General features: G+C 51.2%; 2 protein-coding genes across 3 annotated transcripts in view; one reads left to right on the top strand and one right to left on the bottom strand.

The window, feature by feature from the left end:
• The window catches only part of Mapkapk3 (MAPK activated protein kinase 3), a 29,421-nt gene extending 24,881 nt beyond the window's left edge, over positions 1 to 4,540 (bottom strand). The window contains exons 1-2 of one of the 2 annotated variants that reach the window (XM_026383977.2): positions 4,417 to 4,540; positions 3,880 to 4,156 (exon numbers count right to left, since the gene is read on the bottom strand). In XM_026383977.2, coding sequence (XP_026239762.1) covers positions 3,880 to 4,104 — 225 coding nt within the window. In that variant the 5' untranslated portion in view covers positions 4,105 to 4,156; positions 4,417 to 4,540. The remainder of the gene's footprint in view (positions 1 to 3,879; positions 4,157 to 4,416) is intronic. The other variant, XM_026383979.2, reaches the window with a different exon arrangement.
• A 6,409-nt stretch (positions 4,541 to 10,949) lies between these two features.
• Cish (cytokine inducible SH2 containing protein) lies at positions 10,950 to 16,682 on the top strand. Its single transcript, XM_026383952.2, has 3 exons — positions 10,950 to 11,123; positions 14,673 to 14,893; positions 15,138 to 16,682. The coding sequence occupies exons 1-3, from the start codon at positions 11,104 to 11,106 to the stop codon at positions 15,668 to 15,670; spliced, it is 774 nt and encodes a 257-aa protein (XP_026239737.1). The 5' UTR covers positions 10,950 to 11,103; the 3' UTR covers positions 15,671 to 16,682.
• The last annotated feature ends 952 nt before the right edge of the window (positions 16,683 to 17,634 follow it).

Below are 17,634 nucleotides of genomic sequence, written 5' to 3'. Positions count from 1 at the left end.
TCAGGAGGCTGAGGCAGGAGGATTTCGAGTTCAAAGCCAGCCTCAGCAAAAGCGAGGTGCTAAGCAACTCAGTGAGACCCTGACTCTAAATAAAATACAAAATACGGTTGAGGATGTGGCTCAGTGCCCCTGAGTTCAATCTCCAGTACCAAAAAAAGAAGGTTCCATAGCCCCAAAGTCAGGGACTCTGGACAGATTCCTGGAAGAGGAGCAGTGAAGCTGAATCTTAACAGATGAGAAGAGATTCTCCAATGTGTAAAAGCAAAGATATCACCTAGGGAGGAAAAACAAGAGGGCTGGCCTGTCATGCCACATTTAGAGTCTCAGAGTATGTATAGTCAAGTCCTTAAATTCATATGTGAACTCAGGCAAGGCCTCCTGGTTGCCAGGGCTTTCTTTCCCACCTGTCAGGGAAAATGTGTCCTCCTCAGCACTGTGCTTTGGGACACCACATACAGCATGCAGAACAGCCTGCTAGCTACAGCCATCTAACACCAAGGGTAAGAGAACTGTCCTGTGTGAGGTAGCCTCAGGAACCTCCCTAATTCTGGAACCAAAAGGAGAAGGATACTAAAGAGATTCCACCCAGAGGACTCTACAGAAATCACCCCACCCCTCCCACTCCACTCTCCTTAACAAGGAAGAGAAGAGGAATTGGGAGCCCACTAAGGTCCAGTGATGAAGGTGAAAGGCCCCAATCCCTCAGTCTGGAAGCAGAGCCAGGAAAGAGGACCTTCACCTTTACTCCCATTTGCAGATCACCTACATTGTTTTCTATTGCTTATATTTAGAGGCATTAAGTGCCACGGTCATTTTTGCCTGCCAGAAGGCAGACAACCATAAGCAGTTGTGACAGGAAGTCAAGAGAGGAGGAAATTCTGGCCCTTGCTGCAATCCCTTCCCCCAAGTCAAGTCATGTGACTTCCGACCACTAACTCAAGGTCCCAATTTTTACACACATGATAAGGGTCTTGGGTATACTGGCATAACTGATGGGTTACAAATTTGCAGGCCTTGCTCAGTTTGAGGTAAAGCTGAAGACTGCCAATTAACCACTTAGGTTTGGGAGGAGACACAAGCAAGAGGTTGCAGGAGAAATAGGAGCAGGAGGACTGCCTATCCCTATGCCCTCTCCTAAGGCAATCAGTCCCTCTAGTTCCTGCCAACAGGACAGTAACAAGTACTTGGTGTGGCATGGAGAGCAGAATGGCTGCACTGGTGATGGCTTGGACTGGTGAGGGAGGCTTTGCTGTGAGTGACGTCAAGATGAAGCAAGTGGGTGGTTAGGCTCTAATGGAAAGGGGAAGAGGCCCAGCTCCCAGGGAGGGAAGGGCCTACTCCTCTAGGGACCCCACCAAACATCAGTAGCTACAGGGACAGTGACCATAGTCTTCCTATTTTATGAGGGCCTGCTGTATTCCAGGCTTTCTGCTGAGACAAGTGGTACATAGGTACCATTTCTAGCAACAGGGCCAGAGGATGAGAGACGAGCAGAAATGGCCTAAACAAAATAATAAGTATAGCCCTGGGGAGACAGAAAGGCCCAGAGTCATGACCTTCACTTAGGCTGAGCTAGGGCAGATAGCGAGAGGGCTAAGCAGAGACCACGAGAGGGCTGGGACCCATTCATGAGTGTTGGCTGAACTCCCTGGGCCCAAGCCTACACTTGTAGTGAGGTCCCCAGGTCCTGGCCCTCCTGGGCAGAGAACAGAAGCTAATGGTAGGGAGATGCCACCACCCTCTGAATGGCCACAGCTATCACCAAAGTACCAGTACAATTACTGGGGAGGATCACCTCTATTTGCTCCAGTGCCCCTGGAAAAGATATAAAAAACTGAGCCCAGGTTCCTACTCCAGATACTTGCAGATTTTGTGCCCTAAAAATGTCTCATGGCTTCTCCAAACTTCCCCATAGCTGACCCCAATCTTCGGGGATGGTGAGTATGCCCAGCTGAGTAGGGAATTTGAGACTCTGTAACTTTTTTGGGGGGAAGGGGGCAAGAACAGGAAGGAGCTGGGGAGAGGGCCACATCTAATGCCTCTCCCCTTTGAGGATCAATGTAGGGCCAGGTCCCGAAAGTCCTAAGCCAGTAACCCCAGCCATGCTTACCTATAATCTAAAGAGCTAGAAGGAAACTCATTTTAGGCCTGCCCCAGTTCCCAGCCCAGGATAGGGAGATCACTGAGGCCCTAGTTCCAAGAGGAGATACTATGGAAGTTGATACAATCAGAAGTTCCCCCAAGTCACCTGTCAGATTCATCATCTACACAGAAAGGGCCAGGCTTAGTCCTACTTAAAGCTGATACTACTGTGGCCTACCACCTCACCCCTGCCTTGTTTACAGCATGTGGATCATACAAGGACAGCTCAGAGTTCAGTCCTGACTCCCAGGACCAAAGTCTTGGTATGGATAATAAGTTCTCTGGCCTCAGTCAGTTCCACACCCACTCAGACTACCTCCTACCCTAGCACAGGTGGAAGGGCTAAATGGGTGCCAAGGAGAAGATGAAGGCTCATTTCTCATTCTCTTGTACCCATTGGCCCTCAGAAGAGCCACTTTTTTCCTGAGGTATTAAGAGAATCCCCTCCTTGGTCCTCCAAAAGTCCCTCTCTCCATTCCACTGTTGAGTTAGTAGGCAAAGAATGCCTGCGGCCTAGCCCTACCAGCCCAGCCCTTATTGGCCCCAGACTCATGCTCATGATTCCCTACAGGGCCACTATCTGCCCCAATGCCCCTGGGAAAAATACAAAGAGCTGAGCCCAGGTTCCTGCTCAGATACTTGCAGATATTGTGCCCTAAAAATGTCCCATACCTCTCCAAACCTATACAGGCCCTTTACCAAGTACTTTACATGCATCTTCTCAGTTTGAGCTTAAAACTCCTGTTCTTTCCCCCCCTGAACAAAGGCATAAACCTGGCTTCAAAAGTCTAGGATATTGTCCAAGGTCACAAAGCTGGCAAACACAGGGCAGAGATTAGAGCCACATCTCTAGTACTCTGTACTCAGGCTCGTAATCACAACTTGTAAAATGGGAAAACTTTTTGCTGTACATCTAACTTGCAGAAGCCACTCTCCCCCATCCAGGTGCCACTGGCATGAACCGCAGATGAGTCAAATTCCCAATGATAGCAGATTCAAGTGATTCTGGGTATGAGCAGGATCCTGGGCCAGAACTGTGTGTCTTAAGCCAGAATCAGGTAATTAGATCAGTCACTCCAAGACTTCCACCTCCATTTCACTTAGATCAGTGTGCCAGGCCTCCAGGGAGCCTATAGTACGACAACATGGCTAAAAGAATAGGCCACTCTCTACACAGGAAGCAGGATAGGTTGGGCTTGGGGTAGGACTGGTGACTCATCAGGAGCCCAGCAGAAGCCCCCTGCCCTAAGGAGTGATGGGCCTTGCCCACTAACCAGCCCTGAGAGGCTACTACCACTCCTACCCAGGGCAATAAGGAGGAAGCAGCCCCATCCCAAGCAAGGTGGGTGCTCAGTGTCAGAGGGAAACTCAGACCCATCCCAGACACAGAAGCTTCTCTTTGGGGAATTCAAGCTGAATGGGTCTCCCTTGGGCCTGAACACATAGGCCCAGCCAGAACTAGAGTCCCAGGCCACTCCTTCCCTCCTTCCGGGTGCAACAGCTCTACCCATACTGACTCCACCCCTTGCTAACTGGGACACCCTGAGCTTAGCTAGGATAAGCCTCTGTTTCCCCATTTGTGAAGCAGGGAGAACTAACCTTAACCTTACAGAAGAGTACAAGGGTGAAACATAACGCTGAGCATAGGAAGCCGAACGGGAACCTGGACATAAGTGAAACAGGTCTCTATTACTGAACCCTCCAGGTCACCCCAGGCCTCAGTGAGGGGTCACTAACCTTCAGGGCACACTTCTGCCCAGTGCGCCGGTGGAAGCACTCCAGCACCTTGCCGTTCACACCCAGGCCCAGCACCTGCTTGGATAACTGGTAGTCATCTGTCACCGCGTATTTCTTGGGCTCCCGCCGCCCCCCGAGGGCCGGAGCAACCCCCAAGCCTGGTCCCCCGAGTGCACCTGGAGGGGGCACAGGAGCCCCCTGCTCCTCTGCTGTCTCGACATCCATGGCCCCCGCGGGGCTCTCAGGGGCGGCCCCAGCCTGGCGCGTCCAGGGGCACCTGGGAGAAAGGGAAAGAGTAACTCCCCACCCAGACTTTTCCAACACACCCCAGCCTAGGAGTGCCTGAGCTGTTCTGGGGACAAGCTGGGAATGCGAGGCAGGCGAAGCTCCTGAGAGAACTGGCGTGCAGGAGGAGGCGGTGGTCCCTCAGCCAGACTTAAGCTAATCTCTCCCAAGCACGTGTCAAGAGAAGAAGTTGGGTGCCCAGTGGCTGCAAAGTCCTGAGAGTGGGTCGCACTGGAGGCAAGGGAGGCATACCTGACGACGGCGTACCTGGCAGCAAGGCACTTGACGGCGGCGCAGGTAAGACGGACAGGGGCAGCAATCGCGGGAGCCGCCGGCTGAGGGGCGCCCTGGGCCGAGAGTCGAGCCGCCCGCGGCCCACGTGACGTCCCGCGCGTCACACGGACTTGGGGCCCCGCTAGGTCAGCCTTAAAGGGCCAGGCGGGCCCCGGCCAGACTAGACACAACAAGAGCCCCTGTCAGGCCCCGCCCCAGGGCCGGGAGAAAATAGGGGGCGTGATTTCCTGAAGGGGCCGGTAACCGTCCTGGAGCAGCGGACCCCTGCACGAGCTCTCCAGCCCCAGATTTTAAACCGCGACCTAGAAAGTGACAGCACAAGACATCTTGTTTCTCTTGAAGCTTCTACTCGAGTCGAATGTTCTCTCTATGCTTCCAGGCGGCCCTGCAGTATGGCTTGCTAGGCTTCCAGCTTCCCTTGGTTCTGGCTAACCGCCCTCCACCCCAGTAACCAACTTCTTAATTTTTGCCAGCTCGGAGAGGAAAGGGGCATCTCTTTGATTCGGGACTCTCTAGTCCTTGCAGCTCTTGGCCTTTTTCCTGCACTGGCTACTGCCCCCTTCTGTGCACTTCCTACTTATATCCTTGGCTCATTTTCTCCTTTGCTATATAGCGTTGTTGGACCAGAAATTTTTATTTTCCACTTGATCACGCATCAACTTTTTACTTTATGATTCGGGATTTTGATGTGGTGTTTAAAAACGCTTCTCCATCCCAGCGACTCCAGAGGCTGATGCAGGAGGATCCCAAGCTCGTGGCCAACCTCAGCAACTAGGCAAGAACTTCAACTTAGCTAGACCCTGTCTCAAAATAAAAAAGGCTGGGGATGTAGCTTACACGTACAGCGCCCCTAGGTTCAATCCCCAGTACCAAAAATAAAAATAAAATCTTCCCTCACCCCAGTGACATATGCTCTATTGCCTCTTAGTTTTCCTTTCCACGTTTAGCCCTCTACTTCATTCTGAGCTCATCTTAACCTACCTTAGGTATTTTGAGCCAGTTTTTCCAACTCAGTCTCTCATATTACAGAGAAAACTGAGACTGCCAGAGAGGAAACGACTTGTCTAGAGTCACAGAAAATGTGGCTGTGGATGTCTCCTGGGTGAATCCGCATTTCCCCACTCCAGTATCCCCGAATCCCAGCCCAAACCTGAAAGCTGAGGGACCCTAAAGAAAGCTACTTCTCTGTGAAGTCTGAAAAGGTGAGGATCCAGGCAGGGTCTCTGTACGGGGCACTTCTGCCATCTACAGGCCATCCTTAGGACTGCATGCTCTGCGACCCGGTCCCACCCAAGCCATTCTTATCCGGGCTTCAGAATTGAGGCCTAACTCCACAGCTTCCCACAACACGCATACACATACACATACACATACACGCGCGGGCGAACACACACGAACCTGCAGTGCATGCTCCTCAGAGCAGTAGCTCCCACAGAGCAGAAACTTGGTATCCTCCTGTTTGTGCAACAACATCCTGCATCTCTGACAACCATTCTGTGAGGAACAAAGTGAGTGAGCCAAGGGTTCTACAACTATTGATAGGCACGCTCTATGTGCATGTTTTGAGTGGGGATAGGAGCTTGGGGGCTCTGCCCCTGTCTCCTCCAGGTGACCTTCAATTCAGAGAAACAGGGGTCCCCAGGGAAGGGCTTCAGCCGACCATGACTGAACACTCCTTGATACCCTGAACACTTCTCAGATGCTGGGAAGACGCTCTTTCTGGACACCCATAACCTCACTAAATCTGGAGAAGGGAGAGCATAGCCATCCCTTTGGGCCCATACTCTACCACGCGGCCTGCACAGTGGTTTCATTAATGAGGTTCTAGGCATAAAGTTAGTTAGACGAGATCGAAATAAAAACACAAGACTCAATTACCTTAATTCTATTGCTAGGTCCGAGACGGCTCCCCTCTCTGGTTCGCTCCTCTAGCCGCCCAGCAGGGCAGCAAGGATTACTCAGGGCTAGCAGGAGAGAGAGAGCGAGCACGCCGGGGAGTAGCCTTTTATTAGGGAACCAGAGATTCAGGGGAGAATTCCATCCAATGAAGGTTGAGGGGGGGCTGCACTCCAAGGTCAGGGTCAGCGATTGGGTCCCCGGGGTCAGTGGTCAGGCACACCCCCACACGGATGGGCTCTCTCATCAGGAGAGGGACGGGAAAAACTTCGACATGTGCCAAAGTGCCTCAGACCCTCAACGGGAGGCACCCGATCACGTGTGAGAATGGCTTCCCACACATACTATAAACACAGAGTAAACACAAACTCAGAGAGGTCAAAGTGACTTGCTCAAAGTCAGCAGATATCCCAACAGAGCCCCCATTCCAAACCCAGAGCACAACCTTAGGGATAAACTCCTACCCTCAAACTGTATCCTCCTCTCATGGATCTCTGCCTCCCCACACACTTCCACCTATGCAAGCATACTTTTACATATTCATATTACACATGCACTTGCACATGCACACACATGTGCATTCATATGCATAAACAAATGCAAACATGGAAATGTGCATATGCATAAACAAATACGCCTACAAATATACATGTGCATGCACACACCTATGCCCAGATGGGTCCAGGATAAATGTCCTTAATACATCTGAGAATTAGATCCAAGATCTCAGAGCTTTGAAGGAAACCCTGCAATCTGGAAGCTTCTACTATTAATAGGCTAGGGAAGGCACTGCCCTTTGGAGGCAGCTTGTTTGAGACTGGTGAACCTAAGGCCAAGCAAGTTCTCATTCTGGATGAGAAGGGTCTTGCAAGTGAGCAGAGGGCTAAACAACTGAGGGTAGAGGTTGGTTCCCTATCCTAGCCAAAGGCATCTTAGAGGATTTTTTTTTTCTTAAAAATGGTATTAGATTACAGTTGCACTAAAATTTTTTATACTTGTGATTTTTTTAAGTTTGTATGGTTTTTACTTTTTTGGGGGGGGGGGTACCAGGGATTGAACTCAGAGGAACTCCACCACTGAGCCACATCCCCAGCCCTATTTGTAGTTTATTTAGAGATGCAACTAACTGAGTTGCTTAGTGCCTCACTTTACCGAGACTGGCTTTGAACTTGTGATCCTCCTGCCTCAGCCTCCTGAACCACTGGGATTACAGATATGTGCCCCCTTACCAGACTTTGTTTTTACTTAAAAAAAATAAGCTGGGGAGATAGCTCAGTTGGTAGAGTGCTTGCCTCACCTGCATAAAGCCCTGGGTTCAATCCTCAGCATCACACACACACACACACACACACATGAGATAGGATCTCACTAAGTTGCTGAAATTGGCCTCAAACTCTCCTGCCTCAACCTCCCAAGTAACTGGGATTACTGGCATGTGGTGTTCCATTGTATCTAGCTCTTTATTAAGATTTTTATTTGCATAAGTAAAACTTGCTTGTTGTAGTTAATTCAAGTTATACAGAAGTGTAAAATGAAACCAATTGGTGATATTCTCCTCTCCAAGTTCCACTCCAATGCCCCTATTTACACAGACATACACAAATTGCTCACATGCATCCATCATATGCAGAGGTTTTACAATTGCTCACCTAACCAAGGACAGTCTGAATATGTGCTTTCCTCTCAGGGCTCATATTTCAGCAATCACCTGCCTCATCCTCCTTCACACTGATGGGAAGATTCAGTATGTAGGGTGACTGGGCCTGGGTGGGGTGGGTTTATGTTGGCAGACTTGTTTACAAAGCCCTCCATAATAGCTGTACAGCAGGGGACAGAAATTGAGGCCTTTGAAGTAGTGTACAGTGATCAAGAGATCCAATGAGTAAGGGGAGCAGATGTACACACACACACATGGACTGGGAGAGGGGAGGCTGCTCATGAAAAGGACAGAGGCCACATCAGACAGATGTTGAGGAAAGCACTGCTGTGTATTTGTGATTGTTCTAGGAGGGGAGGGCCAGGGGAGCCTACAGCATGATGATGTTGAGATTTGGCTAGTGAGGTCATAAGAAGGAGTGCCACTGGGTGGCAGTGTGGGCACGAGAGTTAGGTGGGGGTAGGGCTCATGGCGAACAAACAGGACAGGAGAATTAATAAGGAGATTGTCGGAGGGACCCACAAAGCCTGAAGCAGGCAGGCACATAGGTCAGAACAGACAGGAGCACCCAACTATTCCTAGCACGAAAGTTCAGGTGCATAGCGCTATCATTCACAAAAAGATGGATAAAGGGCCCAAATTCTTGGGACCCTTTGGTTTAACACAGAACTGCCTAATCACTGATCTCTGTAGGGGTCGCCTCCAAGGGGACACCCAATGTGCTCTGACATTGACTGGCCCAGGGACAGAGAAGCTTGACTGTAGAGCTAAAGGCTGAATCCTGAAGGATGCCTAGGAGTTAGCAGGTCACCCATAACTAGAGAAGAAGTATGATGAAGTGGGTAAGGCCTTTGCTCCAATGCGCTACTGGTTTACTGTGAGATCTAGGGTAAACGGCAATCTCTCTATGCCTCAGTTTCCTCACTTGTCAAACAGGATATTGTGTGGTAATTTTGATTATGAAATGAGGTTAGTAATTGCTGAGAGTGTCTGAAGTGTTCATCAGAGTAGTCATAGTGAGTAAGAAGTGCAATAGTCTTGAGGAAGAGATGTTAGAATTTAGTCCCATAAAGACACAGTTTCAAAATTGTAGCTGTAGAGGCTGGGTCTGTAGCTCAGTGGTAAGGCACTTGCTAGGAGGTGCAAGGCCCTGAGTTTATTTTTTTAAAAAGTATCTTTATTTCATGGTAGCTGTGAAACCTCTGTCTTCATAGTAATGTAGCAGTAGATAGTTCCTACTGGAGAGACAGCACCCTACCCAGGGGCCTCATACTAGGCTTTTCAGGTAACTCAACTTTCAATGTGGGTAATGAAGTATCCATGGCACCCCACTTCTGTTCCAAGAAACTGACTTCTGGCCTATTCAGGAAAGGTCGGCAGGGCTACAGGAAAGCCTGGCTTCTCTTCAGGAAAGTTACAGAGAAGCGGGTACCCTGAGGTCATATCTCTTTTCAACCAATTATTTTTTTCTGTTTCACAGGGGTTTGTCCTCTGCTCCTCCATGGGTACCAGGCACTGAGCCTTGTCTGCCCTGGGGAAAAATCAGACAGTCATTCAGACCTCTAAACACTGCCAGGGGTCTGCCTTCTTTGCCCTGGGTCTTGCAGCTCATCTCTTTTCTGAGGGACCTGGAGACACACACTGGACAGTGTGTGTCTGGGTGTGTCTGGGGTGTGGGGAGGAAAGGCCCCTATTGACTCTCCGAAGCTCATCTCCCTCAGTCCTTCTGGCCAAGGGTTTAAAGGAGGTTTTCACAGTCCTTCAAGATACTCCCTGGTAAGTCTAAGGAACAGAAAAATGTGAGGGTTGGAGGAGTCAGGTAGGAGCATGGGCTTCTGATTCAGATTTGGAATCAAACTGTGGCCCTGCTATTTCCTAGGAAGGCATTTCATTCTCTGGGAGCTCTATCTTCTCATCTGCAGAACGGAGACAATCCCAAATGTTGAGAATCAAATGTTAGAAAGCACTTCATGTAGATGGGGCTATTGTTACTGCTCTGCCCCTCACCTCTATCACCCCACTCGGAATCCTCTCCCAGTGTTTGGAACTCCAGGTCTCTCTCCCAGCATTCACCGAACCCGTCTGGGGGCTGACTGTCCCTAAAAACCTCAAGTTGATAGTCACTTTCCCGATTGATGGGACCGACCAGGGGCAGGAGACCGAATGGTCCGGCCAAATGCCTTCTCTCCCACTCTTTCAAAGAAAACGTTCTTGCTTTTGGTTGTGGGGGACGCGGGTTCCACCTCAGCGGACCTACTCATTTCTGGGGCCGCTCTCTGCACCCCGTTCCTCTCCCTTAAGTCTCTTTCCAGACCCCGCCCCCATGCCATCCACCTCCCCTTAACCCACACAGAATCCCAGAATCCAGGCGCGACCCAATTGGGAGCCTTTGCACGTCTCGACAGACCGCCTAGGAGGACCGGCTAGCAAGGAGGACAGGTCCAGGAACTCGCCCCCACGCTGGCACGAGTTTGATAAGGAGATAAGCGCGCCCATCCCCAAAGAAGTAGAATGCCGGAAGGCAATCTAGGATCGGGTTGCAGAAGCCGCTGCCCCTCCCTTAACCTCCCCTAACCCGGTCTTCCCCTACTGGTGTCTCTTGGTCCCGCCCTGCCTGAGCACGTCAGTCCTGGGTCCACGCATGCAATTGGCACTCCCAGCCGTTCGGCTCTACCTCCGACGTCTCGATTGGTCGGCTCTCGGAGCCCCGCCCCGTTTTCCTGGAAAGTTCTTGGAAATTTGTCAAAGGTGTTTCCTTTTAGGGCCCAGGGCCCCACCGGCCGGTGCCCGCACCCCCCGCGCCAGCCCCCGCGCCCTTCCCCCAGCCTCACGGCCCAGCCTGCGGTTCTAGGAAGACGCGGCTTCCCGGAAGGGCTGGGACGTGCGGGACAAAAGATTAGGAGGCGGCTTGCCCCGCCCCACCCGCCCGGCCCGCCCCTCTCGCCCTTTCTGGCGGTCCGCTCCGCCACCTCTCAGTCTGTGTCCGCCGCCGGTCAGCCTCGGGACCCTGATCTGCTCGCGCTCCCGATCCATTGGCTCCCTTCTGCCGAATTCCTATCTGGTCCACACTCCGAAGCTGCTGCCTCCGGGACATGGTTCTATGCGTTCAGGGGTAAGCGTGGCTCTCTGTCCCCGCCCAGCCTCCGTGAGGGGCGCGTGGGAGAGGGCAGGCCTAGTGCTCCCGGCGGGGCTTTGGGAGGGTTTGAAGGGCTGAAGGGGACCGAGTGCGGAAGGACCTTCAGGGACTGCTTAGGACAATGAACCACTCCCCACTCTCCACTCCACGCACAGGCTCACTGTGAATAGGGAAACTGAGGACTGAAAGGTAACGGGAGGAAACAAGGGCGGGCTCCCTCTAGGTTCTCACTGGAGCATATGGACACCGACGTAAAGTCGTCTCCCAAGATGTGGCTCACTAGCCCAGACCTCTTACTGGGGGATCAGCACTCTATCCTAGCCTGCCGACTGCCCTGCCTACTGGTGACCTTGGGCCAGCCCCTTGACCCTCTTTGTCCAAGTGACCATTCCCCTGTCCCAGGCTAACAATTAGGCTCCACTTGGGAAGCCAGCCTGAAATCCTTACCTCTCCCTATACTGGCACCTAATAACAGAAGCTCATCAAGCATCCTCCAAATTGCTTTACCCTTCCCCTAGGTCCAAACTTGATTCCAGTGTGATAAGAACCTTGACTTCTGCCTGCCTTCTCCAAGTTTCCCTGAGATATGGAGTGGAGAACAGTGGTATGGGTGGGATACTGATAAGACAGTCTTGACCTCAGCTGAGCATTCTGGGCGCACCTGTGCACCCTCACCCTGGGCCTCAGCATCCTCTTCAGCTAAAGGTCTGGTGCTTTCTGACAGGAGCTTAAGAAGCTCCAAGGAGAATGGAGGAGGTATAAGTGGGTATTCTATACCCAGGGAAAGTGGTGTGGCCCAATGCCAGGTGTTATCAGAACTGACATGGTGCCAAGTGAGGAAAAGTGGAAGGCGAGGCCAGGCCCAAGTACCTCTTGTTCTGAGCGGTCTTTGGTCCAGTGGAGAGGATGTGGAGGTGCTGAGAAGACTACTTCTCCTTGTTTGTCTCCAACATGTTCCTTGGATTTTGGGACTCCTGTACCTACCTCCCCCCACCACACACACACACACACACACACACACACTCACACACTCACACACACACACACACACACACACACTCACACTCACATACTCACACACACTGCCTTCCTCCTCAGGAGTCTTCCCCCTATTCTGGGAACCACAGCCTCTTTCACATTGCTCTACCTGAGTGCCCCTTGCAGCCTCAGGGCCAGTGTTGGGGAGCAAGGTCTTTATCAGACACACACAGTACACACACACAGGTGCATGGCCGCAAGGCTACAAAAAAAGCTGTTGCCCCTCTAGGGTAGAGGACAGGGATTCCAAACTGCTGTAGCTTTTGTGAGGGCCCCCTGCCAGGCTGAGTTCACCCCACTGGCATGTGTCCCCAGGCAGGATTTACTGGCTGGGCTCCAAGGCAGGCACACACACGTACCTGGCACACACCAGTCCCACCCCCGCCGTGATAGTGACACAGCCATGGACACACCCCTGCACAGATATGTAGTCACTCACCAGAAGCCTGTGGGGATCAATACAGCTATTCTATACTCCAACACCACACCAGCTTCAGAAATATCCACACCCACACATGGGACCTGTGCTAAGACCCTGCTAAGCCTTCTGGTCATAGCCACCCCCAGAGATTCTGGACTGACCAGCTAACTGCCTACCATACTTTGAGAAGGTTCCTAAGCCAAACGCTTAGCCCCAGCAGGCAGGTCACCTCAAAATTCTGCCTCCAGCTCCCCTAGCAGGATTCCAGAGCTCCTACCATGCAACCAGGGAAGGTGTGGAAAAATACTTGGCAGGCTATAGTATGAAAGAGTTGTGTGGGTCCTTTTCCTCATAAGTGGCCATAGGGCTGTGGCCTTCTAAGGGCCACCTACATTTCTCTGCCTGTCTCCTGCCATAAACTCCTGTTTACCTCTTCCCACCTCACAAGTACCCAGCACTGTATGCCCAGGCTGCTGTCTCTGCCTTTAGTGCCTTCCTCTAACTCCTGCCTTTGACCTGGCATACTAAGTTCAGGAACAAGCAAACCTTGACTACCCCATGACATCTTGCACTTTTTTTTTTTTTTTTGTAAATTAAAAAAAAAAAATTGTTGTTGGTGGAATTTTATTTTATTTATTTATGTATATGTGGTTCTGAGAATCAAATCCAGTGCTTCACACATGCTAGGCAAGTGCTGTACCACTGAGCCACAACCCAGCCCAACACCCTGTATTTTATGGCTTCCCAGGGCAGGTGGGCAGTGACTGTTTTTTTTATTTTTTATTTATTTTTTTATTGTTGTTGTTTGGTTTGGTTTTGGTTTTGGTACCAGGGATTGAACTCAGGGGTACTTAACCATTGAGCCATATCCCCAGACCCTTTTTAAAATATTTTATTTAGAGACATAATCTCGCTGAGTTACTTAATGTCTTGCTAAGTTGCAGAGGCTGGCTTTAAACTCACAATCCTCCCCTTCAGCCTCCCAAGCTTCTGGGATTACAGACGAGTGCCACTGCACACAGTGGGACCATGTTTTTATAATCTGAGCGTCCTAAGGCCCAGCCACAGACTAGACTCAGAACTGAGGCCTAGAGGTGTATTTTGTTAGGAGTGAGGGAGGACCATTCCCTGTTCCACTCTCAGGGAAGAATCCCAAGGATCCCCTTGCTGAGTGAGCTTCCCTAAGTAGGAAGCTGCTGCTTAGATTTTGGCCTGTTTAGTTCCCCTACCCCCAACCATCTAAGGCTATGATGTTACTCAGCCCTTCAGTGTCTTGGCTGATGGACCCCTCATTGGGAGAAGTAGAAGCTGAAGCCCATCAAGAATCAAGCTATGTCCAAGACCATAGAGCCTAGTAGGGGCTGGCTTGCCAGGGTGGGACATGGAATATGAGTTTGAGTTCATATTTATGAGAGGTGAGGCTTGCTAGTACTTTTAGAGGCCACTATCTACCCATGACCTTGAGCTGGGAGGAACAAGCCAGGATGGCAGTCTGACCTATAAGGGTAGGGGAGTGTTTCAGCCTTGAAGTCCTAGCCTGTGTAGACCCAGCTCCCACTCACAGATGCTCTTACTGGTGGGCAGGTAGCATGTGACCTCAAGCTTCCTATTGTATGTAATCTTGGGACCTCCCTGGATGACCCAGTTCAGTTCCATCCTGTGGCTCAACCAGGATCAGTGCCACTTAATCAGCCTACCTCAGCCAAGAAAGCACAATTGTGAGGCTACTTTTCACTGGTTCCTATCACTGTGGTGGCTATGCTAGGAATGCTTATAGAGAATTATTTGTGGTTTGGTTGATATAAAATAGATAAATTAGTATTTAATAAATGCAGAGGAATGGGAAAAAATTAAAAGAGGGTCTATAATGCTAGGGAAGTAGCTCAGTAGCAGAGCTCTTGCCAAGCATGTGTAAGGTCCAAGGTTTGATCCCCAGCCAGTACTAAAAAAAATTTTAAAAAAAGAAGAAGGTCTGTATTTGAGGGAAGAAATCAAGGGGATTGCTCTAGAAAGGGGGAAAGCATGGGCATGGGGCTTCCCCTCACTCTCCATCCACCCCCTTCTAGATCTTGTCCTTTGCTGGCTGTGGAGCAGATCGGGCAGCGGCCCCTGTGGGCCCAGTCCCTAGAGCTTCCTGAGCCAGCCATGCAGCCCTTACCTGCTGGGGCCTTCCTGGAGGAGGTGGCAGAAGAGACCCCGGTCCAGCCAGAGAGTGAGCCAAAGGTGCTGGATCCTGAGGAGGATTTGCTGTGCATAGCCAAGACTTTTTCCTACCTTCGAGAATCTGGTGAGTCTGAGCGGGGAAAGCAAGCCTTGTCCTGGGAAGTCTGGTATGGGAAGCTTAGCTCTCTGCCTGTTGAGTCTGATTTGGGGGGAATGGCCCAGCCCCAGAGAGTCTGATGGGAGAAGTGTAGCCTTCCTCCTCCTGGAAGTATGAAGAAAGAGGCATGGTCCTAACCTGTCCTGGGTTAAGTACTCTCAGCTGATTTCCATTGTGACCAGTCCCTTGCCCCCTCTTTCCATTTTCCTAGGCTGGTATTGGGGTTCTATTACGGCCAGTGAGGCCCGGCAACACCTGCAGAAGATGCCAGAAGGCACATTCCTAGTACGAGACAGTACCCATCCCAGCTACCTGTTCACGCTGTCAGTGAAAACCACTCGTGGTCCCACCAATGTGCGTATTGAGTATGCTGACTCCAGCTTCCGTCTGGACTCCAACTGCTTGTCCAGGCCTCGTATCCTGGCCTTCCCGGATGTGGTCAGCCTTGTGCAGCACTATGTGGCCTCCTGTTCTGCTGACACCCGAAGTGACAGCCCTGATCCTGTTCCCACGCAAGCCCTTCCTATGCCTAAGGAAGATGCACCTAGTGACCCAGCACTCCCTGTCCCTGTGGCCACTGCTGTGCACCTAAAACTGGTGCAGCCTTTTGTGCGCAGGAGCAGTGCCCGAAGCCTTCAGCACCTGTGTCGCCTTGTTATCAACCGTCTGGTGGCTGATGTGGACTGCCTACCACTGCCCCGACGCATGGCTGACTACCTCCGACAGTACCCCTTCCAGCTATGACTAGTCTGGGTATCCTGCCCAACCTCACGCAGCCATATCCTGGAGGGGACACAGGCCCCAGCTGGACTTGGGCTCCTGCTATCCCTCCAGCCATCCTGGTGCCTGCGTGCATCTGGCAGCTGGACCAGAAAGAGCCAGCAAGAGCAAGGAAGGGGGAGGGGAGAGTTGTCATACAACTCAGAGCTCAGCACCCCCAGGTCCCATGTGGTTCCATTGTGGTGAGCCATGTATCAGAGAAGAGGGAGACAGGCGGGACCTTGTCTCACCCTGCTGGCTGGGCCCAGGTCTTCACTCACTTACTGACCCCAGCCACCTGAATTGTGTAGACTTTCCCAGCTCTGGTTTCTCAATATGCAGGGTGGGGCAGGCCCCCTACCTCCAGCCAGTCTGTTTCTGGGAGGATGGTGGCCAGAGGAACTAGGGTTGATAGTGACAGCCCCCTTGTGGGGAAGCAGGCTAGGCTGGGGAACTGCACAGTTATATGCTATTTATTTATTTATTCCCCTTGGGGTTGGTCTCCAGTGAGCCACCCTACCTCTCTGCCCTGAGTCCTGGGAGTCCAGAGACCCCAGCTCTGTTCTAGCTTCTCTGATTCTTCTTTGTGGAGAGCCCCATCCTAAGAAGTCTTGCTGGACCCAAGGCATTCCTGGATATCTGGCACTGACCCACCTGCCTGTGAATGTGGCCACTCTTTTCTGTCCCAGCCCTGTTTGGGGAGGATGAGTGAACAGACAAGAAAATGGAACAAGAGCCTCAGTCCCCAACAAAGCCTGTGGCCCACCTTCTTGCAGGACAGAATTGTGGCCACACATAGCTGCCTTCACCGTGGCACAAGCCCTCAGAGTGTACATGCTGTGTCAGGAAGGGGATGCTGGTTCAAGGGCTGCTGCGGCAGCTCTGCTGCATTGGTTTCCTGCCCAGGAAGGTGCCTGCACAGTAGAGAGGGGAAGAAATACATATCTGATAAGACTTTATAAAATAATTATTATAACACAAAACCCAGTGTGGTAGTCCTTTTTCTTCCACTGATTTTTCTATAATGACAATAAAATTATACCTTTCATTTATGGAGCCCTCAGTGGGGCCTCTTGAGTTCTGCTCAGAGTTTTTCCTCTTTGGTCCTGTTATCGTGATCTCCCATTTCACATCCAGGCTAGCAGAAGTCAGAGATCTTTCCTGGCTGAACAGTCTCTCCTGGGACACTCACTAATAGGGTAGAAGAGATGAAGAACAGTCTTTCTCATCTCATTCCTCCTTGTTTCTCTTGGAAAATGGGAAACAGGATGTGAAAGCCCATTGGGCTGCCTATAGGGTCACTAACCAGAGCACTGCTGGGTTGTAGGGACGGAGGCTGGGGGTGTCAGGAGCAGAGGCCTGAGAGGTATGTAAACAGGAAGTGCTAATTCAGAATGCAGATGGAGAATACCAATGGGGAGGGTTCTATGGCCTATTCCTGAGGGCAGTGACTTGAGAAGGATCTAATAGTCAGCATTCGGGACCAGTCCTTGCAGGGAGAAGGTGCAGTGACTACAAAGACACTGAGCCATGATTCACCACAACCCTGGGAATGGTGGTCCAAATGAGTAAACTGAGATTCCTAGTTGGAAGGGGGCTTGCTGAGGCAAGTGGGTCACAGAGCAGAGCTTATGCTAACTGTCCATCTGCCTGTGGACTGCTACATGAAATGGGGAGGACAGGCAGCTGGGATGGACACTGGTTTTGATCCCTATCTCCTTGTCTGCTGAGAGTTCTATAATCGTTGACCTGGCCAATGGGATACTGTCTGCCTTACCCTTCACCTCAGCTCAAGCTAGGGTCCAACCGTCTCCTTGGAAGGCACTGTTAGCTACTTCAAATCCCAACATTTTCTGGTTTGATGTTTTTGTTTCCCTACCAGGGGAGTGCACCATGCCTGCCTGGAACAGGGACAGTAGGTAGCATTTCATTTGACCCTAGACCCAGCC

The sequence above is a fragment of the Urocitellus parryii genome, chromosome 2 (assembly GCF_045843805.1).
Source record: "Urocitellus parryii isolate mUroPar1 chromosome 2, mUroPar1.hap1, whole genome shotgun sequence".
Taxonomy (NCBI): domain Eukaryota; kingdom Metazoa; phylum Chordata; class Mammalia; order Rodentia; family Sciuridae; genus Urocitellus; species Urocitellus parryii.
This window is presented reverse-complemented; position numbering and strand designations above follow the sequence as displayed.